Source organism: Larus michahellis, chromosome 8, assembly GCF_964199755.1.
Source record: "Larus michahellis chromosome 8, bLarMic1.1, whole genome shotgun sequence".
NCBI lineage: Eukaryota > Metazoa > Chordata > Aves > Charadriiformes > Laridae > Larus > Larus michahellis.
In genome coordinates, this window is record NC_133903.1 from 7,560,192 (window position 1) to 7,585,103 (window position 24,912).

Sequence of the window (24,912 nt, forward strand, 5' to 3'; positions counted from 1 at the left end):
GTGCCACCCCTTCCCTGGAGGGGACAGGGCGGAGGGGACTAGTTGCCACCGTGGATGTGGCTTCAGCACGCCCAGCCCCACGCAGCTCTTACCGGCTTGTACTCCGGCAGCCATTCAGGGATATTGAGGTTGTTGATCTCGGAGGCAATCTTCTTCCTGTGCCCCGGCTTGGTGACGCCGATGGCCGTGAGGTCCTGGTGCAGAGAGAGGGGTCAGCGCCACACCACACCGGCCGTGCCCCCTTCCCTGCAGCGCCGGCCAGCCCCAGCGTCCCCACGGCCTCACCTCTGGCGTCATCCGGCTAATGGTGGTGATGTCGTAGCCGGCATTGATGAAGTTGGGCGCGTAGAGCTGCAGCTGGAACTTGCAGAGCCACTGGTACACGGCCTCTGAGCTCTGGGCAGAGGAATGGCACCGCTCAGGGTAGCCCAGGAGACGGGGACCCACCGCCCTGCCCATGTCCCCTGGGGCTGTCCTCCCACCCATCCGCATACTGGCAGGAGGTCCCAGCTGGGAGCCGGCACCGCAGAGGGGCTGCATGGCCCCGCGGCGTGGGGTACCCCGGGCGCATGCCTGTCCCCTGGGACGTGCAGGGGGCTGGTGCCATGGAGCTGGGGGGGGCAGCAGCTGCAGGGACAACTCATGCCACTGGCTCGTGGCATGGCACAGCAGCCCACAGGCACTGCCATCACGGCCAGCACCCAGAGCCAGGCCAGCCTTGGTGGTCACGTCACAGGGCTGCCAAGGCACCTGTGGCTATGGGTGCATGGGGGTGGCCCCACTACACGGCCCTGCCCATGCCCCCCCCAACACCATGCTCCACTGCAGGACTCCCCACGCCACCCCAGTGCTCCCCACTCACCTTCCCCTCCGATGGTGGCTCCATCTTCTTCAGCTGGGGCTCAGCCGGAGGCTGGGGGGCATACGGGGAGCTGGCCACACTCTGCGACCGTGATGAACCTGCCGGAGAGGCAGCGGTCAGCAGGGCTGGGGCCACACATCCCTGGGCTCTGGCCAAGTGAGGCAGGGAGCCGAACCCCTGCCCTGGGTGGGAGGGCACAGCCATGGCCCTGGGTTGGCAGGGCCAGTGCACGCATGGGCGAGTGACACCCGCTTCAGCAGAGCAGCATGGAGCACCCCAGGGTGCCCTGCGTGTGAGGTCTGCTCCCCTGGGACGGGCAGGGGTGATGTGGGGCACCATGCCCAGGCACCTCCGGATGGATCGCAGCCCCTATCACAAACCCTGGTGAGGCTGGCTGCGCTGGCGTGGGGCTCTGCAGGGCACCCAGCCCCCTGTCCTCTGTCACACATGGCTCCTGGGTGCCACGGTGGCTCGCCCTGGGCAGCCCATGCTGTTGCCCTTGCCCACCCACCCAGAGCCAGGTTAGCCCCCAGCCCAGCGGGGGCCAAGGTGCTGCAGTGCCCTCCACCTGGTGTAGCCCTGAGCAGAGGCACCCAGCCAGACTCCTCTTCCAGAGCGGGTTTCCCTGGCTGCCCCCAGGCAGCGGCTAAAGGGGTTCTGCTGCCCAAAGACCTCCTTCCCCGCTCCTCCAGCCATGCCACCAACCCAGGAGGGGGCTTGTCCACCCGCTGTGCCCCACAGCGAGGGACCAGGCTGGAGAGGGCAGCCTGGCACGAGCTGCCTCATCCCCCGGGACCCCCACAGAGGCACCCAGGCAGCCCTGCTGCGCCCACCCTCCAGCTGGCTGCCCAGAAATTTCTGCCTCGTATTTGTGATCAGGACCAGCAAGAGCAGCCTCTTCCCCACCGCTGGCAACTGCATCCTCCATGTGTGTGCATTCCCCCCCCCCCACTCCCCCCGCCTCTGTTTGTGTGTGTGCCCCCCTCCTCTGTGTGTGTGCATTCCCCCCCTCCCCGCCAGTGTCTGCGTGCATCCTCCCTGCATGTGCATCCTTCTGGCATCTGCATCCCACTTGCGTGGGCATCCTCCTCACATGTGCATCCCTCTGCCATGTGCATCTCCCTCGTGTCTGCATCCCACTTGCGTGTGCATCGCTCCAGCGTGTGCATCTCACCCCCCCCCTCCGCCCCCGACAACGAGTGCATCCCCCCTCTCCGTGTGCATCCCCCCGTTCCCAAGTTTCCATCCCCCACCCCCCCCCCGCCCCTCCCCGCAGCCCGGGCATCCCCCAGCACATTCATCCCCGACGTGTGCGTCTCCCAACCGCACACCCGCCGCCCCCCAACACCGCCAGCATGTGCCTCCCCCGCAGCGTGGGCACCCCCGCCGTGTGGCCGATGCCCGTCCGCAGCGCAACCCCCCCCCCCCCCCGGATGGCGGTGGCGGTGACGGGGGGGGACGACGACACCCCGGCTTGAGCGCCGGCGGGGGGCCAGGGAAGGGAAGGGGCCGGGGAGGAGCGCTGCCGCCCCCCGCTCGCCCGCACCGCCCCCCCCCCCCCCCCCCCCCCGCGGGGCCCCCACTAACCGAGGCAGGAGAAGGCCTGGCAGCAGCCGAAAGGCGAGAGAGTCATTTTTTACCCACACGTTTTTCTTCTGGCGACGGGTGCCGTGGCAATAAAAAAAAAGACAAATCCCTGGATCCACGGCACGCCCGCGGCAGGGCCAGGGCTCCTCCTGCTCCCGGCAGCCGGGCGGCCGGCGGCACGCACCTGCGGGGATGTCCTGCGCCTTGGCCGGCCCATCGCCCACGGCAGTCTCTTGCGCAGAAGCCTTCTGGGAAAGGACCGTTGCCAGCAGCTGAAAAACACCCCAGGAAAGGGGGGAGAACAGGCAGGAGTGAGGCGGGCGGGCGGCGGGGGTGCGCGCTGCGGGCGCTGCGGGTGCTGGGGGTGCTGCGGCGGCCGCCCCGCCACCAGCCCGGGCGAGGGTAGGCAGGGAGGGGGGCAGCAGATTCGGGCTGCGACGGGGAGAGCGGGAGCAGCACAGATGGTGCTTCACAGGCGGCTGGAGCCCGCGGCGCCGCGGCACCCCAAATCCAGCCTGGCGCATGCCGCGAACCCAGGCTGCCGCTGAGGGCTGCATGTCCCCCCCCCCGGCCTGCAAAGCAGAGCCCCCGCGGCCATCACCGCGATGCTTGGCTCATGGGCATGGGGACCACGGTGCCCAGCCTGCTCTGGCATAACGCAGGCAGGATGCCAGGGGAGGGGGGCTCACGGGTGCCTTGGCCAGGGGACGGGACACCCCAGGCTGCCTTGGGCAGCATGCAAAGTGCAGGGGCAATACGCAGGCAGCAGGGCGCAGCGGGCAATGTGCAGTGCGTAACGCGCAGGCAGCAGCGCGGAGTGGGCAGTGGGCAGCGTGCCGGCAGCAGGATGCAGCGCGCAGGGCTCTGTGGTGCGCGCCGTGCAGGCAGGCGTGCGCGGTGGGCTGTGTGCTGGCAGCAGTATGCGGGCGGCTCTGTGCAGCGCGACGCTGCAGCGTGCAGTGCAGTGCAGTGCGGTGCGGTGCAGTGCGCAGCGCGGAGGCACCCTCCAAGTGGCAGCAGAGACACGGCGCGCAGCCTCGGCCGGACCCGGCACACGCCTGCCGGCAGCCCCTGCAGCCTGGCAGGACTCATACCACCAGACAGTAGGTGGGGACCAGCTGGGAGGGGACGCGCTGGTGGTCACAGGTGACAGCTGGATGCCGGTAGGACCTCACAGCACCTGTCCGAGCATCGGTCCCAAGGGTAGCTGCCAAGGCAGCAAATGCCTTGCCCTGAGGCAAGCACCAGTGCTGGGACTGGAGCAGAGTGTCACCACAGGCCAGCATGGCCACCTCGGGGCCCGTCTTACCTTGACGCCTTCAGAGCCAGCGTGCAGGGCGTGCGCCCCGCTGCCTGCGCTCTGCCCGCTCCCCGAGCTGCGGGCAGAGGCCACGCTGCCCGTGCTGCCCAGGCTGCTGCGGTCACCACCTGCTCAGGGAGAGGAGATGCTGTCAGGCAACCGAGCCCCACGGCAGGACAGGGGACACCGTGGTGCAGCCATACCCCACTGGAGCCACTGCTACGTCCCAGTGTGTGCCTCCCCCAGGGACAGGGAGGGTCCCAGCAGCGCACGCCCACCATACCTGCAAAGGGTTTCCGCAGCACCCAGATCTCCTCCGCGGGAGCCGGCGTGGCTGATCCGCCTTGTGACGGTGAGAGGTGGGATGGGCTCATGTCAGCCCCGCGGGACCCTTGGTGGCAGAGCAGAGAGAGCAGCCGTCAGCCACGTGTGGCTCTCCGGGCTCAGGCTCGCATCGGTGTGGCACAGGGTGAAGCGACGCGCAGCCCTGGGGCCCATCACTGGCATTTGCAGGGAAAACCCCTGGCTGCAGCTGTGTCCAGGGATGCCAGCGCTGTCCCAGGAACCCCCTCCGAGCAGCTGGTGACAGTGACCAGCTCCAGGACCTTGTCCTGCAGGGCTCCCCCTCCCTACCACCAGCCAGGGACAGACCCATGGCGGGATGTCCCAGTGCCCCAGCTCAGCCCAGGCAGGGGATGGGGACCGTGTCATCCCTGTGCTGAGCAGGACGAGGACACGACCTGGTGTGGGGGAGCAAAGGGAGCCTGGCAAACTTGGGCAGTGGGGACCAGGGTCCCCACCCCACTGTCCCCTGGCCAAGATGGCGCTGGCTGTGCCCCCGTGGCTGCCTGCACCCATCTGGGGGAGGACACAGGGGCAGTGGGGAGCCAAGCTGAACCCCCTTGCGCTCCCCAGGGCGCCCCATGGCAGCCAGCAACACATGGGTGACACACCAGCAGGCGAGGGGACCCAGCCCTCCTGGCAGGGCATGGTTTGAGGGTCAACCCCGACACACCGCTCCTCCACCGGCTCACCCCACCGGCTGCCCCTGCCAGGTCCTGCTCGCACCAGCGCCAGCCATGGACGCCCAGCGCTGGATGGGACCCACAGCGAGGGGCTGAATTCCCCTGGCCCCTGTGGCAAGCGCAGGGTTTAAAACAGCATCAGAGGGAGATGGACAACAGCCCCACGAGGCCCCGCACCCAGCTCTGCCGCAGCCCCGCCGCCAGCCGCCGAGGAGCCCGGCACAGCCCAGCGCCGCCGCCAGCCACCAGGTCTGGGGCATTGCCACCCCACCGCTGCCCAGCCCGTTTTCAGTCATTAAGCTGCTCGTCCCATTAGCAGCCGGGCCGTAGCTGGGGGCAGCTGATGCAAGGTGGTGAATTCACCAAAGGAAGACGAGGGGGAACAAATAGCCACACCACAACTGGGCAGGGACATCTTTGCGCCACGTATGCCATGGTCATGCCAAGAGGAGCCCCCACTGCCCGGGCAGGAACCAGGCTCTGTGCGACCCAGCGGGGAGAGAAAGCCCTGGGAAAGATTTTGCTCCCTTGTCCCCAACACTGGCAGATGGGCAATGTCAAGTGTGGCTGGCCCGGCGCTCTCCCAACGCAACCTCCTGTGCCGCTGCCACCGTGGCATGTGCAAAGACGCCCGGCCCCCAGACAGAGAGTGGTAGCCCCTGCACGCACGGCCTGGGCTGCACCCCTGCAACCCCCCCACCAAATATCTGCTCTCCAGGCACTTCCCGATCCATGCAGCATCCATCACCTGGCCATGCCACAGGGATGGTCCCCATGGTGCAGCTGGGCACTGCCTGCGCTGACTCAGCCCCGAGAGCATCCCCCAGGAAAGCACGCCCAGCACCACAGCCCCTTCCCACTCCCAGCACAGTCCCGACCCGGTTAGAGCAGCTCGCTGGGTGTTGAATCCCCTGGGGGCAGGGGGGGGGCTGCAGCGGGCAGAGAGTACCAAATTCACCTCTCACAGCTCCTGGCCGGGCACCGCACTGCCCAGCCCTCCCCCCGGCACAGAGCTTGGAGAGTGTTTTTGGGGATCCCCACGCACCCGGACAGGGTGGGCAGAAGAGCAGGGGCCATGGGCAGGGTGCGGCCAGCAGCACGGTGCCACCTCCAGCCCTGCCCCACAGCCGGGCACACCGGGGTGGTGAGGGTGGGACGTGCCGGCAGCAGAGCCATGGGCCACACGGTGCTACAGCGGCGCTGGAGGGGGCATGCAGGGCAGGGGGCTGACGGCATGCATGTGTGCACGTACCTGCACGCACTGCATGCATGCACACACACACACACGCACACGCATGCCCGCGCCTGCATGCACACACACGCACATGCACGCGTCCGCACGCACACGCCAGCATGCACGCGCACGCACCCAAGTGCGCGCACTTGCACACGCCTGCACGCGCCCGCGTGCAAACGCACCAGGGCACGGGGGGAGAGAGGCCGAGCAGAAAGAAAAGACTCGATACACACTTTAAAGGAAAAGAAAGAAATCCATCGAGAGCACGAAGCGAGCGGTGAACTACCTTGTCCGTAACGCGGCTCGTCGGCACTGCTAGGGGAGAGCCTGTGATAGCCAAAGGAACTGAAAAGAGTCTGATGGGAATGTGGTGGTGGAGGTGGAGGTGGAGGCAGGGAATGGAACGGATGGGACGAGGCGTCACCGTTTAGCACAGCAGCCCCGTAAGCCGGGAGCGGGATCTTTTGGTACTGTTGGGGGATTGTTACAGTCTCCCATGAACCTGATAATAAAACATAACAAGAGACAAAATGAAAAGAATCAAAATAATAGAGAAACGCTCAGCGCCACCAAAAAAAAAAAAAAAAAAAAAAAAGGAAAAAAAAAGAAAAAGAAAAAAAAGCGGAAAAAAAAAAGCAGCAAACAAAAAAAAGCAACCAAAGGAACATGGAGAAGCCAAAACCGAGACCCAACCGATGCGGAGCCGAGCCAAGGAGCAGCAGCGGGAGCTCAGCGCACAGCACGGCCTGGTGGCAGGGTATGGCCCGCGGGCACATCCCGCAGACCCGTCACGGCTCCCCGGTGGGACACGGACACCGGGACAGCCCCATCTTTGAGGCAGGAACATCGCCGTGGGGCTCCCACAGCCGGGCTGCTGGGGGTCCTACTCCCCCTGAAGGCATCCTGGAAGGAGGCAGGCTGCAGGCATGGCTGGGCTGGGGGCTGCAGTGCCAGCACCCCCGTGCCCACCCGGCCAAGCCCCGGTGCTGCCGCCGCCTGCGCCCCATGCTGCCACCCCGCTGCACAGGGCCCAGGGCAACAGCTGATGGGATGGCAATGAAACCCCACACAAACACCACCGCGGAGCCAGCTGCATCCCAGGAGCCATGGACTCATCCCTGTGGTACCAGCGCACGACCCACACCTGGAGGGTGGCTCTGCCGCTGCCCGTCCGGCACATGGCACCTCCGCAGCCAGTGCGGCAGTGCCCGGCAGCCAGCAGGCACTCGTGCCGCCGCTCCCTTGGGATCTCATTCAAGCGCTGCCGTTCCCTGCCTGCGCCCCAGCGACGTGGCCGCCCCTGACATCGCACAGAGCTGGGCAGCGCACGGCTGCTGGGAGGGAGCGGTGCGCTGGAGCCGGGGAGCGAGCCGGTTGATGTGGGGTGTCTCAACGCTACCCACAGAGGCACCGGCCCCATCACACCGCTCCTGGCAGCGAGCGTGGTTACAGGCCATCCCGAGGGAACGCGCACCCCATTGGAACCTATAGGGATGGGTATGGGGACAAGGAACAGGGTCTGATCCCTGAGACAGCCCCTGGCCATGGAGAGGGTCCCCATGGGGCAGCGCCAGGTCCCTGGCACTGGTGCACAGCCCCCCTACTCAGACCCCGAGCACCAGGTCCCCTGACCTCACCGCTGCGCCATCACCCCCAAACCACAGTGATGCCCCCAGTTCTCCCCATGCATTGACCTGCCAGCACCGCAAATGCCTCCTCCAGCCCAGCGCCAGCCTGGCACCGGGGCTGACCCGCGAGCACCCCAGGGCTGCCAGCACTGACCCTCACGTGCAACAGGTGGGCACCGACCCCACAGGCACAATGGGGACACTGACCCCACACACTTGATGGGGACACCAGCCCCACATGCACGATGGGGACACCATCCACTTCATGGGGCACCGACGCCACGTGCACGATGGGGCCACTGACTGCGCGCTCGATGGGGACACCGACCCTGCATACTTGATGGGCGCAATGACCCCGCACACTCGAGGGGGACACCGACCCTCCATGGGGTCACATGCTCAAAGGCACCATCCCCATGCACACAACGGGGACACCAACCCCACATGCACAGCGGGGACATCGCCCCGGCTTGGCTTCACCAGCTGCACCCCCGACATCCGAGGCACCGCCAGACCAACATGGGGATCTCTGGGGAAGCGAGTTTGGGAGCAGGCCCGTGGGGAGAGGTAGAGGGGGGGGATTATTTGCCTGTTCGTTTGCTTATGGCCTCGACGAGGCTGGAGGGGAAGTAGCCCACGCGGTCGTTGCCGGTCCGGTTGTCGTGAATGCAGCCCTTCCAGCGCCCATCTGCGTGCTGCTCCAGCACCTGCGGGTAGGGTCCGGGTCAGGGGCCAGCGCCGCCATCTGGGCCCCCCTGGAACCCCCTCCCCAGCCACACTCACGGTGATGACGTCCCCGGCTTTCACGTTGAGGCTGGTCAGGTCGTAGTTGTTGCAATAGTCCTTGACGGCCCGGACCTGCAGAGCGGCGGAGGCGTCTGCGGGGACAGAGCGGGAGCGTCGCCGGCCGCCCAGCCCCGCCGCGGGGACTGTCACCCCCAGCCCAGCATCCCCCGCAGTGCTGGTGCAGTCACCCCGTATACCCTCAGCCCCCGTACCCCGCAGCATCTGCTTGATCTCCTTGCTGGCCTGGCTGGTGGTGAACTGGTTGACGATGTCCAGAGCCGTCTGGTTGTAGGTGTTCCTGACGTGGGCGTTGATCCCGCTCTGCAATGGCGTGGAGAGGGCTTGGGAGGAGGCTGTCCCCGACTCTGCCACCCCGCAGGACCCCCAGGCCACCCTGAGACCAGCAGCTGGAGGGCACAGCTCGCTGCCTTGGTGTGTGTCCCCTCCCCAGGACCCTCAGCCCATTCCCCAGGAGATGTGCACATGCTGCTCCGCACCCCTGGCTGCGGGGTCTCTCCCTTCCCACAGCCCCTCCCTGGGCTGGTGGTGTCCGGGGGTGTCGGGGGGGACCCTTACATCCAGCAGCAGCCGCACCACATCCGTCTTGCCGCAGAGGGCCGCCTCGTGCAGCGCCGTGCCTGCCTTGGTTTGCCGGTTGATGTCGATGCCAGCCTGCAGCAGGAGCCTGTGGGTGGACGGGGAGGGGGTCAGCGAGGCCATGGCTGGGGGGGACCGGCACTGCCCTCCCTGCCCACGGCACCCACCGGATGATGTCGATGTGGCCGTTCTTGGCGGCGAGGTGCAGGGGGCTGGTGCCATTGGGGTCGGTGGCGTCCCCCGGCTTGGGCTCCAGCAGCGCCGCGCACATGTTGCTGTTCAGGAGCAGTTGGACCACCTGGCTCAGCAAACACAGACGGAGCAGGGCTGCAAGGGCGGCTCAGCCCCTGCCTCCCCTCCCTGCTCTACCCTCCTCCAGCAGCCGGAGATCCCCCCGCATCAGTGGTACTGTGGGCCCCCACTGCCATCCCTCCCAGGGGCTGCCCTGTGCCCCCCCCGGGGCTGCTCCAGCACCCCAGGGACCTCGCTGAGCCCCTGTCCCCTCCTAATCTTCCTCTCGGGGGTCCCGGCGCTGCATGGACTTACCCCGACCCGGCCAAACTCGCACGCCAGGTCCAGGGGCGTCTTCCCTGAATTGTCCATGATGCAGGGGTTGGACTGGTGCTGCAGGAGCATCTCCGACTGCGGAGGAGCGAGACCCCCATCTCAGTGAGGGCAGGGAGGGCGGCACGGCCCCCCCCCGCCACCACTGAGCCCCACCGCCGGCCCCACTGTACCACGTCGTAGTGCCCGTGCTGTGCCGCCAGGTGCAGGGGGATCTGGCCCTCGTCCGATGGGATGTTCACAGAGGAACCCGCTTTCAGCACCATTTTCATGGGCTCCTTCTTGCCTTGCCAAGCCGCATAGTGCAGGGGCCGCATGCCTGCGGGTGGGCAGGACAGGTGTGCTGTCAGCCTCCCGTGAGCCTGGAGAAGGGTGGGGGGCCGCAGCCAGGACCCCGGCACTCACCTTTGTTGTCCTTGATGTCCACCGCAGCCTGTGCCTCCAGCAGCAGCGAGATGAGCTCCGTGTTTCCGTTGAGTGCCGCATGGTGCAGAGCTGAGAACCTGGGGACCGGCTGTGGTGTCAGGGGTCTCACGTCCCTGTCCCCTCTGCAGCCCCGCCATCCCCTGCCCCGAAGCGCAGCCTCGACCTGAATCCACCACAGCACCCCAGGGTGCCCACTCTGCCTCCCACAGCCCCCCATGTGCAAGTGTCCCCCAGCTGCCAGGTCAATCCTACGTCTGGATCCCTCCATGAGCACCCGGAGAGAGAGTTGCCACAGGGACCAGCCGTGACCGAGACACAGGCTGAGCCATATCCCAGCGTGCAACAAGGGCCAGAGGGTGGGATGTGCCAGGGCAGCTGGGGGTTTTCTCTCCAGTCCATCACTTCATTTAGCTTTCCCTGGGGCACTTCAGCCACAGGACAGACCCCCCCGCCCCAGGCTCATACGGTGGGATATAGGGCTGGGGATGCCACTGAGCTGGGAGTGGGGGCTGTCAGGTCTGATCTGGGGTTGCTGGAGCAAGACGGATGCAGTTGAAACGCTCCCTGGGGATGCAGAGCCCCTGTGGGGCTGGAGGTGATGGGCAGGGCAGGCAAGGTGGGGGTCTCACAGAGGATGGGGGGGTGCCAGGGAGCCAACCTCCCTGCTGACCCACTTCCCCCAGCCTGGCACCGGCAGCACGACCACGGGCACCGACGCAGGGGGACCCAGGCTGCCAGATGGCAGTGATGCCCCTGGCTGGCCTTGCCGTGGGGTGGGGAAAGCCCCCGGCACCACATCCCGCTCTGCTTTCACAGCACCCGGGACTGGCCAAACCAGGAGGCTCGTTGCTGGGAAGGAGGCCAGGAGCTGACCTACTTGCTGCTCCTGGCGGCGGCATCCTCCGCGTGGCTGCGCTTGCGCCCCTCACCCCGCCACTTCGGGCCCCAGTCACATTCAGCATCCCTGTCCTATCCCCAGGGCCACCCCAGTGTCACCGGAGCATGGGAATGGACTGCAGACCCCAGCGGGACCTGCTGGCCCCCGTGGCTGCCTGGTGTCTGAGAGGCGGGCGGTGGGATGGCGATTCTTTCCGCCCCCCATCACCGGGACCCCCAGCTGAAGGTGGGGACACACATCCCCATTGGGGAGCATGCTTTGGCCACCATGTTCCCTGTGGAGCTGCCGCCTGCAATCCCCTGGCAGGGAGCGGCGATGCGAGCAGACAGCTCGCGCAGGAGGGCGATCCCCAACGTCTGCCTGGGAAATGTCAACATTTTCCGCTCCAGCGCCCCGCTCAAATCCGCTCAAGATGGTGCAAATCGCAGCCCTCCCCCGGGCTGCCTCGAGGGCTTCCCCGAGCACAGCCCAGCCAGCCACAAAGGCCACACACCGTGCAGGACACCGTCCCCCGGGCAAGTGTGGGGACACCAGCACGGTGCTTGCCAACGGCACCCACCAGCCCGGGAATCAACGAGCGCAGCAGAGATGGGGAAACTGAGGCACGGCACCAAGGCCATCTGAGCTGGCACAGCACGCCAGCTGCAAAGCAGAGCACACACGGGCTGCAACCTGGGTCTGCCCTGTGCATTCCCGGGGTATGATCCTTTCCAGGAATGGAGCTGGAGGCTGGAGGGTGCTCCTCTGCTGCAGGGCTGCTCCTGCACCTGCCAAGCTGGCCAGTAGCCAAAGGCAGGGCAATGAGCAGGGGCCCTGCCTGCAGCTCTCGACTCCTGTCCCAGCCCTGCCGTGACGCACAGCCCTCTGGTGACCTGCCGGCTCCAGCAGACACTGACTGAGATGGTCCATGGGGTGACGCAGACCCTCATCCTGCCCACATTCCACCCTCCGCACACCCGCCCCACTGCTGGCCGGCATGCCCACACGCTCCCAGCACCGTGCACGCACGCTCGCGCGCACAGACACGCTTGCATGCACACGCACGCTCAGCCGCACACCCGCACGCTTGCATGCACCCGTGCATGCACACACATGCACACGCGCAGGCTGGCAGAGCCGATGCGCCGGCCGGGTACCAGGGGATGCCCGCTGCCACCACCCCGATACCAGGGCCCTGCTCGGGAGTGAGGATGAGGAGGGACCCAGGCTGCCGCGGCCATGCATCCCCAGGGCATGCCCTCACGTTCCTGACCCCATCCGGCCCCTCCGCTCACGTGCCATTTCCATGGCCACAGCAGAGCTATCCCCAGGGACCAACCGGCATTTCCCAGCCCCGTGTCCTGCTGCCCCGCTCAGTGAGGGGGGGCACAGGGAGCCGGGGCACAGGCAGCAGCTGCTGCCCATCCCTGCAAGCATCACTCCCCGCTCCCACCGCAGCCCCGCTCCTCCTCCTTGGGGCTCTGTCTGCCTTCCTGTGCCGGCGGCCTCATTAGCGTCATTAGCGGCGAGCCTGCGGCCCCCTTCCCAGCTCCTCCCCGCCTCTTGGATGTCGACTGCGAAGCTGCAATCCAGTGGCACAGCCCAGTGGGGTCACGGCTTGCCCAGCCGGCAGCCCACGGGGCTACTCCCTGCACAGCACCCACAGAGCCCCAAGCCCATGGCGAGAGCCGTGAAGAGGCCAATGAGACATGGGGCACTGCTCTTCCTCTGCCTTTCAGCCCTCACCTCCCACCTTTGACACCCGCGGCTGCAAGCCCATGGGCTCAGGGGTGCAGACAGGGCTCAGCCACGCTGGCTAACAGGGACAGGAGCCCTTGCCCATCCGGACCCTGGCTGCACGACTGCATCGCTCCACACCCGGCCTGCCCGCACAGACGCACGAGACTCCTGCTCGCTGCACCCTGTGCTGCACAGATCCCCGGGGCATGCGCCCCCATGCGCCCCACCGCACGTGCAGCCCTGCTTGCAACACCCCACAGCACGCACACCCTTGCCCGCACACCCCACCGCGTGCACGCCCGGGCGCAGGGCTCCCACTCACCCGTCGGTGTCTTGGAAGTTGACGTTGACTCTTTTTGCCGATCCGAGGAGCTCTGGGAGGGAGAGAAGGGGGCAGCAGATTAGAGTGGCGCAGGAGGTGGCTGGGGCAGGGACCTGGGGCGGGGATGCGGCTGCAACTCCAGGTTTCCCTCCCCACCAACGTTTCGGCTCCCTGCAACTGCAGCCCGGGCCAGGGTGCAGCGTGGCACGGTGTGGGGCTGCCCGAGCCTGCGGAAAGGAGGGATTGGGATGGAGGGGTCCCTGCTGATGACAGCAGAGCCCGACGGCCTCTCCTGGCGCCAGGGTCTCCGTCCACCTGGGCTGTGGTGGCTCTCCCTTGTGTTCTCTTCCCAGCTCCTTTGCCTCGCTGGGGTTCTGGCATGGCCCCCAGCACCACATCGAGCTGCCGGGCCCGGCTGCTTCGGCAGAGCGGTGAGCTCGGCACGCTCCCCCGTTCCCCCAGCGTGTCCCCTGTCCCTGCAGCCCCCCCACCCGGCGTGGGAAAATCAACTGCCTCGAGGCAATCCAATTAGCACCACGAACAAGGAGGAAGCCAGATTTACATAAGATTTAACCGAAAAATGCCACTCAGGCTTTCCAGTGAGCCTTCTCTTTCCTCGCAGTGCACAGTGGGGAGTCAGAGCAGGAGGAGGAGGAAGAGGAGGGTGGCAGAGCCCCAGGCTGGGGACTCACACAGCAGCCCCTGTGCCCACCACAGTGAGCCGGCACCAACACAGCCCCGAGCCTACGGGAAATAATTCAATAAAGGCTGCCTGGTCTGGCAGGGAGGAAGGACGGCCGTCCTCATCCCAGTGGCTCATCAGGAAGCATGTTGGGGACAAGCACAGCAGGGACAAGCGCTCGCTGGGAGAAGCCGGCTGGAAGGGGTGACTTCAGGCAGGGGAGGGACACATGGAGCCAGAGGGATGCTCCCCACGTGCCACGGCCTCGCTCGCTCCCCCAGCCCTTGTCGGCCTCCCAGTGCGATATTCAATTATTCGGCACAAAGGGCTGTGTCAGCAAACGGGGCGCAGCGGGCACGGGCAGCGGGAAGGGCGGCTGTGCCCGGCCCTGACCCATGGGCTTGGGAAGCGGAGCTGGGCTGAGCCACCCCTGCCTGGGCCACGCGTGGCAGACGGTCCCAGGAGCAGCTGGGGCAGTGGCAGAGGGTTCTCCCTGCAAATGCAGAGGCTGCTGGACTGCTAGAGCACCCGCTCCCTCCCGTGCTCCATCGGCCACCCGAGAGCCCAAGACGTAGATTTGCTAATGACAATGCAGACCAGCGCCAATGGCAAGAGCTCTGGAGGATGGCTTCTGAACAGCCATGATGATCGTCCCCCCTCCAGTAGGTCCCCAGACTCTCCTCCTGTGCCATGGGGTGGCTGTGGGACAAGAAGGGGCACTGCAGTCCCCAGGGTGCAGAGAGGGACATAGCACCATGGGGTTCCCTGGGCGCAGGGAGGGATGGGGGCACCATGGGGTCCCCTGGGCACAAGGAGGGACGGGGGCACCATGGGGTCCCTGCAGCCAGCCCCGCTTGCCCTCCTTCCACCAAACAAAACGCCCCCAGCCCAAGCCCCGTGTGGTGGGGCAGACTCCCTTGCCCCGGCAGCCCGCGCTGTTCGTTTAACACATTAACAAACCACCCCAGCAACAAATCCCCACCTGGGTGGCCAGACCCAGGGAACGGCCCACATATCCCGCCCCCACTGCAGCATCCCTGCGCTCCCCCCATGCTCCCCTGGGAAGGACTGGACATTGCTGGCGGGCAGAGCCCCCGGCACCGGGGCTGACCGCAGCGGACGGGGCCAAGCAGGTCCTCGCCAGCCCCGAGCTGCCGCCAGGCTCCCCAACAAAGGTGCCATTCAGTGCCGGTGGAGAGGAGCCCAGGACCGCTTCCGCTGCCGCCCAGCGCCAAGAAGCAGCTCCCAGGAGAAGGGGGCCGAGCCGCCCCCCAGGGATGCAAATGGCCAGCGGACAAAAGGAGTCGGCGGGCGCAGGAGCGGCACCGTGCCCGGCACTGGCTCCAATCTCCGGCCCCGAGACGGGCCCCGCTCCGGCTAATCGGTCCTCGCAGACGGACGGACGGATGTCAGCGGGTCTGCAGTGCCTGACCTTTCCCACGGGTTGGTCCCAGCAAGGGGCTGGGATGGGGCAATACCCAGGGATCGGCGTCGTGGGGTGCAGCGGTGACACTGACAGCATCACTGCTGCACCCCGCGACGCCGATCCCTGGGTACACACCAACAGCCCCTCGCACCGGCCAAACCAGCACCAGCCGAACACACCGTAGTGGCGAATCTCTCCTCCCTGCACCTGCAGGAGAGGCTGCGGCTGCCAAAATCTGTTTAGCACTTCCATCATTGCTCGTGCCAAGTGCTTAGTCAGTGACTTCCAGCTGCGCAGCGGTTTGACTTTCGTTAAAGCCCTGGCAGTGGCCGTGAGCCTGCCGGTGCCCGTGAGGGGCTGCGGCAAGCTCAGGCACCAGCATGGCTTCAAGCGCTGCTGGGAAAAGGTTAGGTAGGCATTTAGGTTAGGTGCGGCATTAGTCTGATGTGGCTCCCTGGAGAGCAGCCGGGTGGTCCCACATCCTCCTGGGGTGAGTGCCCAGCAGCACGGCGAGGTGTGGATGGTGGCATGGATGGCGGCGCGGCGGCTGGCACCCCTGCGGGGCCAGGCCAAGGCCACAGATGGTGGCGCCGGCGAAGAATCAACCCCTTGCCTGCATCGGCACCAGTACCCTCAAGGGACAATGGCTTTGCAGGGCAGGGAAGGCAGCGGCTGCCACACCAGCCGGCACCACCAAAGCTCTTGAGGGGCCACAAGCAAAACCCTCACACCATGGTCCAAGAGCTCAGCAATAAGCCCCTCCTGTAACGAAGCAGCATGCTTGTTGGCACAGCATTGGCAGCTTGGCATGGGGATGTCGGCGGTGTGTCGAGGGCGCAGCGCCGCAGCCTGGAGCCCAACCGAGCCCTCGGCACGGCCCTGCCGCGGCTGGGTGCTCAGAGTTCCCGGGCCAGGGGGAGCAGGAGGGGCACCCCAGCACTCCACCGATCCACAGCCTGGGGCTGTCTCAGCCCCACTGCCACCATGAGGGATTTGCAGCCTGTCTGGGGGCAGGGAGACATGGAAGAGCTCGTTAATGGCTGGGAAGCACAAGGAAAACTTCTCCATTAACAAGGGAGAGGGAAGGGAGCTGAGAGCACGGCCAATTAAAAATACCAGCCACAAAAGGAGTCGGGCACGGCGGGGAGGACAGCACGGCCACGCTGCCAGCGTGCTCCAAGCATGTCCCTAGCTGTCCTCCCTGCCAGGATCACCGAAGGGGTGACGGAGAGCACCGAACACCCGCAAGCACACACCAGCATCGTTCTGCCCTGCCTGAGCAGAGGCAGATGCCGGGGCCATCCAGCAGATGTTGCAGCAAAGAGAGATGGTGGCATCCCTGGCGCTGGGGCCCTTGCTCAGACCACCTGAGCCCCACCAATGCCCTTGGGACACCCCAATGTCCCCTCTTTGCTCCCCATGGGTTGCTTAGGTGAAGGTCATGCCACCTTGGAGCACAAGGCTCCCCGGGCATCCCAGCCTCACATCATGGGCCATGGCTCTCAGAGCGGCTTGCATGCTGCGAGCATCCTTGAGGGGCCTGACGGTGCTGAGCAGGGTCAGGCAGGACCACATGGCTGGCCCCAGGTAAGGGGGACAAGCTGCACCGCAGGATCCAGCGAGCTCCAGCAACGCCAGGTCCGGCTCCATCCCGCAGCTCCTGTGCGCACCGGGAGCCGCAGCCGCCTGCCATAGACACCGACTATAAACAGCGTCTGCTGCGAGTAAACACCGCCGCGGGGAGCTCAGCCCAGCCACTACTCCCAGAAATGCCTTTACTTAAACACAGAGCTCACAGTAGCTAAATGCACGCTTGAATTCAACCCAGCACTCTGCGTGCAGCGAGGGCGGCGGGCTCCTCGCCGGCCCTGTCCTCCCCTGCCACGCGCTGGCCGCCCCGCAGCAACGACGGCCCGACGGGCACGGCGACAGCAAGCGACGCACGAGCCGGCTGCACGTGCAGGGCTGGGCATGCACAGGGGAACCACTCTGCACGACCCCAGGGTCCGGCCGCCCATCACCCCGATCTCCTGCACCACCACGCCAATGCCTGGCCATGGGTGCACGCCACGGGGAGACCCCCATGACCAACCACTGCTCTGGGCATCCTGATGCATGCCGTGGGGAGACCCCCATGCCCAACCACTGCTCCAGGCATGACAGTGCACACCACGGCGGGACCCCCATGCCCAACATTGTTCCCGGCATCCTGGTGCACACCACGGCGAGACCCCCATGCCCAACCACTGCTCCAGGCATCCTGGTGCATGCTATGGGGAGACCCCCATGCCAACCACTGCTCCAGCCGTCCCAGTGCATGCTGTGGGGAGACCCCCATGCCCAGCTGCTCCAGCCCCTCCCCTGCACCCGTGCCCGAGGCCACAGACCCACCCGGTGGGATTCCTCAGTCCCTCCGGGGGCTCCTCTCCTTTCCCAGCAGTGGGGACACACAGTGCCCGTTAGCATGCTCGTGCACCAGCCCCTGCGTCTGCAGCCAGCGCAGCGCCAGCAGCGATCGATGCCCGGCCGGGGTGCGGGGGCTCCCGGCCAAGCCCCCGCTGACGAAGCACATCCTCGCCCAGCTCCCCCCGGCAGCGCCGCGCCAGCTCGCAGGGAGCGGGAGGCTGCTCCGAGCAGATGGCTCCAGCCTCCGCTAAATCAACATCTACTTAATGAGGGGAAAGCCGTCGCTGCTCCCCCCCGCCCCAGCTTGGCGGCGGTGGTGGATGAGCCGGGGCAACCCCCCTAAATCCTCCTCCCCATCCCTTTCATCACCCCACTGCAGTGATCCCTCTCCCCTCCAGACCTACCATCCCTGCTATTTCTCCCCCTCCCCAGCCCACACGGGCAGCAGGACCCCTGCACGTGTCCCCCCAAGCACAACAGGGACCCCACAAGCAGGATGACACCGAATACCCACAGGGAAGACATTCAAGGCAAAGCCAAGCGCCTGTTTCGGAGGGAGGGGAGGACCCTGCAGCGACATCGCCGTGAGCTGCCGGATAAAGGAAGCATCCAAAATAGCTGCTCTTAATTATATCCTTGCTGACGAGTGCCACGCAAACAACGAGTGCTGCAAGCACTTGCTGCACGAGGAGCCCTGGCATGAGTGGTCTTATTCCTCACAGTGAGGATGGGGTCCCTGCCATGGGGACCCCACGGGGGCATGTGCATGGGCAGAGTGTGTGGCAACGTGGTCTCTGCGTGCCTGTGCCACCGTGGGGACCCCACAGAGGTGGCTGGAGCAGCCCTGGCTGGATGATGGGGACGCCAGGGAGCCGGTCCTCACCACCAGCAGACAGCAAAAGGCTTGTAACTCCTGCAGCCAAGGTCGTGTCAAGCACTGAGGCCGGCACGATGTTCAGATGCTAATGAAGCTGTTATCATCTACTGATCGATTTTGACTGTATAAATAATGCACCGGAAAGCTCGCAGGCTGCTGGCTGCCGTGGGAAGGGATTGCCTGGGGCAAAGAGGTGGCAGGGATGGGGAACCATTGCAGCCCAATGCCCACCACAGCTGGATAACTACTGCCCACCACAGCTGTATACCCCAGTGCCCGTCCCACCTGGAAAACAACTGCCCATCCCAGCTGGATACACACTGCTCACCACAGCCGGACATTCCAGTGCCCACCACGGCTGGATATCCACTGCCCACTACAGCTGGATATCCCAGTTCCCACCACAGCTGGATAGCAACTGCCCATCACATCTGCACACCCATTCCCATCACCTCTGGATACCCCATGATAGCTGGACATCCACAGCTGGGTGCCCCGACGCCCAGCACAAGCCATTCTCTAAATCCCAAGGGACTTTGGGGGGATGCTGGCCCTGTGCCCAGCACACCTGCTGGTGCTCCGGACACCCGGCCCTCCCACGGAGCCTTCCCCAGGGAGCCGAGAAATCTGCACTTCAAAATCAATAGGCCGTGGCAACCTGAGTCACGGTGCTGCAGCAGCGCAGGGCTGTCCCCCGGGGCCAGGATGAAGCAACTTAAATGCAGCTTTCAAGAGGCAGTGGGGACTCCTCAGTGATTTATTAATTTTTTTTTTCTAAAAAAAAGGAAAATTTTCCATCCCAAGGGAGGACAAGGGTCTGACCCTGCGGGCTGCCAGGGCAGGCAGTGATGGGGGATGTGGGTACACTCATGGTAGAGCCGACCCGCTGAAAACCTGGGGCTGGACCCAGCACTCCATGATGCCCCCCAGCACCATGTCGGGGCAGTGGTGCTCACCAGCGGCTACCGTGAGCATCCCTGCTCTGCCTGCATTGTCGAGCCGTATCCTCACCTGACCTTTGCCGTGTGGTGCCCCAGAGCCCAGCCGAGCCATTCACCACTGGCGCTGCATCAGCCGGATTCCCCCGGGGCAGCCCCAGCCCCCAAGCTCTGCAGGGCTTCCCCCAGCCCCGGTCTGGGGCTCAGCCCCAGCTCTGCAGATGTTCCCTCCCAGCACAGAGTCACTGCCTGCAAAGTCTCGGCAGCCTTCTGCCTGCTCCAGGCTGCCTGCAAACACGCTGACCCCTGAAAAACACACGGTGCCGTGCTGCTCTCCACGCGAAGGATGCCGGTGACTTGGTCCCGTGTGACCAGGGACGTGGGGAAGCCGGCAGCAGGGATGGGCAAGGGTGAGGGCAGCGGAGCAACGCGTCGGCTCCAGCCCCACAGGTGGACATGAGGTGCCATGCTCAGCCCCATGGGACCAGCACCAAACATCATACCAGTTCCATTGCGCTCGTCGCCGCCAGCCCCGGTGCCAGCCGTACGCCCACCCTCGTCTCTGCGGAAATGCGTGTTGGTGCTGCTTCCATGGAGCCTTAATTGACAGCCTGCTCTCCCCGCGCCGGGGCGGTGGCAAACAGGTAATTTTCAGTAATCACCCCGGCTGGAAGGAGTTACCGCCAGCAGGGTGAGGCTGCCACGGTGGGGAATGGGATGGAGCTGCCTGGGGACGCCGCCAGTCTGCATCCGCCTGTCCGTCTGCATCCCAGCAAAGCCAGCACCGCACATCCTCAGTGCCAGAGCAGGGGCTGCCTGGGACATGGGAGCAAAGAGGGGGCAGATGCTGGCACCACCCACCTCCACCCGGAGCAGAGAGGATCCTAACCAGCCCCATCCCAGTCTTCCCCATTTCCTCCTCATCCTCACCTCTTCCGTGGGGCCGGGAGCCCTGGGAGGACCAATCCCAGCCACACTGCTCTGCAGGGAGGGACCAGTAGCTTTGCGTATCTTAAAGCATCATTAACTAATCATTTTGCAAGGGCGTGTAGTGATAGGACAATGGATGATGGCTTTAAGCTGAAACAGGGTAGATTTAGATTAGATATAAAGAAGAAATTCTTCACCACAAGGGTGGTGAGGCACCGGAACAGGTCGCCCGGAGAAGCTGTGGATGCCCCATCCCTGGAGGTGTTCAAGGCCAAGTTGGATGGGGCTTGGAGCAGCCTGGTCTGGTGGGAGGTGTCCCTGCCCAGGGCAGGGGGTGGCACTGGCTGGTCTTTAAGGTCCCTTCCAACTCTAACCATTCTGTGATTCTATAACTAATGAACAGTCCCTATCATCTGGCCTCCCATGAACCCAGCCACAGTCCAGACATCGCTGGGAAGCGGCAGGGAGCTCCCCGGCGTACACAGAGTGTGTGCACATGTGCACACGTGTTCATGCAGACAGCTCAGATAAATAACAGGGCAATAGGCTCCGCTGCAGCACTGGGGTCTGAGCTCCCACACCGTACGCGGGTAAAACAGGCCCTGGGATCTATTTTGAACACGATGCCTTTAGTGCCATCATTTGTCTTTGTCCACATAACAACCTGGTTCACCTTCCCCAGCGCTCCCACGCGTGCCGGTGCACCGTGCCCGCTCGCACACCCTCCGCACCAGGGCAGCTTTGCCGGCAGTGCCTGCGGGCAGGACAGGTGCGGTGATGGGCAGCTCTGGGGGTGTGCCGGCTGGCAGCTCGGTGACGCCGATGGGCGGATGGGCAGCACGGGGATGTGCAGCCAGGCAATGCCATGCAACTGCCCTGAGCGCTGGGAGCCCGGCTGGAGGCATCACGCTCCTCGCAAAGGCCGAGCAATGCTGCAGGGGAAGGGCAGGGCTTGCAGGACCCATCCCAGTGTCCCCAGCATAGTGGGCAGTGGGGGGTAGGGTGGGCTGGCAGAGGCAGTGTGGGACCACCTACCCCATCCCTGCCGGGACTAGGGGCTTAGTTAGAAACAGCCCCAGGATCCGCACACACCGGAGCAGAGACAAGCGGGGAGAAGAGCCGCTGCGGAGCTGCACAGCCGCGAGGAGCGCGCCGTAAACAGCCCAGCTGCAATGCAGGAGCCGGGCAGGCGGCTGCTTTGTCTGCTCCAACAGCTCTGGCAGCCACAGACCGAAAAGCCACGGGGCCCTCGGCGAGGAGGCGGTGCGGAGCTGGGCTTCCAGCAGCCACATCTGGAAGGAATCAGCCGGCAGCTGCTGCCGCCACTGAGAGCCGTCCCCAGTGCCGAGCCCCACGCCAGGTCGGGGAGGAGACACTACCAAAGCGGCCGGCGGAGACAGCTGCGGGCACATGCGTGCACGGGGCAGATGCACGTGGGCACACGCATGCACAGGGATGCACAGGGGCACACAACACACATGATGCACAGAAGCAGTTGCATGCACACAGATGCACACACACACATGGGCGCACGCAGGCACACGCGTGCACAGGGGCACACAGACGTACAGGGGCACACAGGTGGCACAGGGTGTGCACAGGGGCACACAGGCGTACGCTGGTGCAGAGGAGCCAGCCGCCAGCAGGCACGGTGCTCGGAGAAGCAGTGCCCAGGCCATGCCCCATGGCAGCTGCTTGGGCACCAACTCCAACCTGCTCCATCTCCAGCTGATACGGGCCATGGCAGGACACAGAGCCGGGGTCCCATCGGCCTGCTGTGCCCCCAGGTCACCCACAACCCTCTTGATCTGCTCGGCTCTCACCAGGCGGCCCGTAGTGACCTTGCCAGCGAGACCCAAGGAGACCCAGGCAGATCCAGCATTACCCCGTCAGCCGCTCTCCCACCATCCCAGCACCATGCTTCCCTGGCCCCACGGCTTGTGCCGGGCACCAGCACCCATCCATCACCGGAGCAGGCCCAGCACTGCATCCCCGGCTTCCCATTTCTCAGGCTGATTGCTCCTGTCGCTGCAGAGCCCAGCGTTAAACACCTCATTTTCTACTCCCATATTGAGTTGGAAAATACTATTAACATTTCATTACAGCTTTAAAGATCCTTCTCAGTCCAGCCCGCCACGGGATCACTCCTGCCCCGGGCAGCCTGCGCTGGCCCCTGTCCCTCTGGGGATGGAGCACAGAGAGGGTGAGAGTCCCACGCGCCCCAGCTGTGGGACAGGATGGTAGCCCGAGGCAGAGCTGGACATAGTCACTTCATGCTGGCCCAGCGACCAGCCCGGCATGATCTGTACCCATGGCACACTCAGACGCAGCCAGGGCACAAAGCGGCAATGGAGCAGCAGCATCCGTGCAGGCCAGCATGAGCCCGAGCGCTCCAGAGCAGGTTTTGCTTCCCAACGCCTTTCCCCCACCTGCGGGAGCCTGGCTGGGCAGTAACAGCATCAGCCATTAAACACCAGCAAATTAGTTCTCCGGCGCTCTACTGACAGAGTCTGAACACTTGTGAGAGGCACCTTTAGCCGCTGGCTGGCGAGGGCAGCGCCAGTGGGCTCACGGCCAGTGTTCAGCCAGAGGCTCACAGCCCCGGCTCTGTGGCGCGGCCAGCAGTGCCCAGCCCTGGCAGTGCCCGGTCCCGGTGCAGCGGCACACACCGCTCCCAGCACACGCTGCTCCCGCAACAGCACCAGGATGGAGAGTGTCACGGCAAACACGTTCAAGCACAGCCCTGAGCATCACCGCAGAGCCACGCGGTCCCCTCCATCACTGGCACCGCAGCTCCCACCAGCCATGTGCCCAGGCCAACGTTCATCAAGGACCCACCACTGCTTTGCCACCCATCGGGGTTCCGCCACAGCACCATGCAGCCGCCATCCACGGGCATCACCACCACGGGGCCGAACAGCCACCAACGGGGCCCTGCAGGCACACAGGGAGCAGGAAGGGACTGGGGACACCCAGATGCACCAAGGGAGGGAGGGAGCCGATCGCAGCCTTTCCCAGTGGATGCAAAGGGGAGGGAAGGGTTAAAGGGAGCACAGCAGGGCAGGGAAGATGAGACAGATGCCAGCCTGGCTACTGGAAACCATGCTCGGCTGGCAGGGAAGGAGGAAGCTGTGGAGGGGGGCTTGATGTGCCCACAGCACCTGGCTCTGCTGCACCACCAGCACCTCAAGCATCCACAGCACTGTCACCCTTGGGTGCAGCCTGGCCCTGCCACATCCCCAGCTGCTCCCTGGGAGCATCACCCCACCACAGTGCACGGGCATCGAGGAGTACCACGGCACCCAGCAGCAAAGTCCTCATGCGGGAAACAGGCAGAGCTGGCAGCCCGGGAGAGCCCCAGGCACGAGGGGCTGCCCGCCACCGGCAAAGGGCTAATTGGTGTTAAGCCAGGTGAATTTGGGACTGCCACGAGAAAATCCAGGCCAGCGAGAGAGCCTCGAGCCGGCAGCAGAGCTGCCAGCCCATGGCCCTGCTGCTCCTCGGTGGCGGTGGCCAACAGCCCGTGGTCCTCTGCAGCATCCCCCGGCAGGCAGGGACCCCGCAGCCGGCCCCGAAGCGGGAGCTGCGCTGGGGCATCAGGGGGCAGAGGAGGGTTTGCACCCACAATTCCAGCCCAGCCGGAAAGAGAGGCAGGAAAATGTAAAATAACGAGGTGTCACCCCAGGCTGAGTAATAATCCCCCTCTGGAAGGAAACTTGGCACACGCCAGCCTGCGCCCGCCTGCCAAGTCCTGCTGGGAGCGAGGTTTCACACGCGGGCTAGAAACCCCAAGAAGAAGTTTATAAGGGACTTGCTGACACACCGTTAAGCGTGGCAGTGGCAGGAGCCGCTCAGCCCCGACCGCCATCCCGGGACATGGCTGCACCATGCACCGATGCACCAACATCGCCCCGTGCCAGTATTGCCCTGCCTGCCCCAGCCTGCCTCCTTGGCATTCGCCCCTTAATCCATGCTGAGGGGATCGGGGGAGGCCGCGGGAGCAGCATCCAGCCATGGCATAGGGGATGCGTGGGGGCCCAGCACTTCTTTGCAGCCCCACAGTTTGGCCAAACTACCACAGGATCCGGCCCCACGGCCCCTTCCTCCTGCTCCAAATGTCCTGCCCGGCACCGATGGCTCCAGAGGCCAGTAGCCCCCGGGGGCTCCGGTGTCCTGGCAAGCACTGCCTTCTCCCCCCTGCCTGGGTTTCCCCTGCAGTGAGGAGGGGGCTGCCCCAGCGCCTGTGGTCAGGGAGGGACAACGGGAGCCATTAGGGCTGGCTGCCGCCTGGGGAAGTTTCCGGTGTTACCGGAGGGCCGGGAGGAACGGGGCAGCTCTGGCGGCTGCCGGCCGTGCGCGCCTTGGGCACTGCACCACAATTGGATTTGCAGCTGCCCTGCCTTTTACTGCATGGAAATTGAATTGTAAAATGTCAAAGACATGTCCTAACTGCGCCATATTAGCCTGGTTTTATTAAATACTGTTATCAGAGGAGATTATTAATGCAATCAAACGCAGGCAAAAAAACCCAGAATTAACTGGCCGCCACACAGGAGGATGCACCAGAGGGCAGGAGGCAGCCGACGAGGCCCTGCCCAGGGACCCCGTGTCCCCAAGGGGTCTGGCTCCTTCCTCCCGCTGCCCCCGCATCCCGGAGCCCTGGTGAAGCAGCGATCCCACCCGGCTGCTGCAGCTCCGCTCG

At 65.3% G+C, this 24,912-nt stretch overlaps 1 protein-coding gene across 2 annotated transcripts in view; it reads right to left on the minus strand.

The window, feature by feature from the left end:
- The window catches only part of CASKIN1 (CASK interacting protein 1), a 32,732-nt gene that overhangs the window by 3,960 nt on the left and 3,860 nt on the right, over positions 1 to 24,912 (minus strand). Inside the window, exons 2-17 of one of the 2 annotated variants that reach the window (XM_074598058.1) lie at positions 12,952 to 13,003; positions 9,992 to 10,089; positions 9,760 to 9,905; positions 9,569 to 9,664; positions 9,190 to 9,320; positions 9,002 to 9,110; positions 8,638 to 8,746; positions 8,423 to 8,517; positions 8,229 to 8,346; positions 6,298 to 6,513; positions 4,033 to 4,140; positions 3,759 to 3,877; positions 2,634 to 2,721; positions 863 to 960; positions 286 to 396; positions 93 to 194 (exon numbers count right to left, since the gene is read on the minus strand). In XM_074598058.1, coding sequence (XP_074454159.1) covers positions 93 to 194; positions 286 to 396; positions 863 to 960; positions 2,634 to 2,721; positions 3,759 to 3,877; positions 4,033 to 4,140; positions 6,298 to 6,513; positions 8,229 to 8,346; positions 8,423 to 8,517; positions 8,638 to 8,746; positions 9,002 to 9,110; positions 9,190 to 9,320; positions 9,569 to 9,664; positions 9,760 to 9,905; positions 9,992 to 10,089; positions 12,952 to 13,003 — 1,796 coding nt within the window. The remainder of the gene's footprint in view (positions 1 to 92; positions 195 to 285; positions 397 to 862; positions 961 to 2,633; positions 2,722 to 3,758; positions 3,878 to 4,032; positions 4,141 to 6,297; positions 6,514 to 8,228; positions 8,347 to 8,422; positions 8,518 to 8,637; positions 8,747 to 9,001; positions 9,111 to 9,189; positions 9,321 to 9,568; positions 9,665 to 9,759; positions 9,906 to 9,991; positions 10,090 to 12,951; positions 13,004 to 24,912) is intronic. The other variant, XM_074598059.1, reaches the window with a different exon arrangement.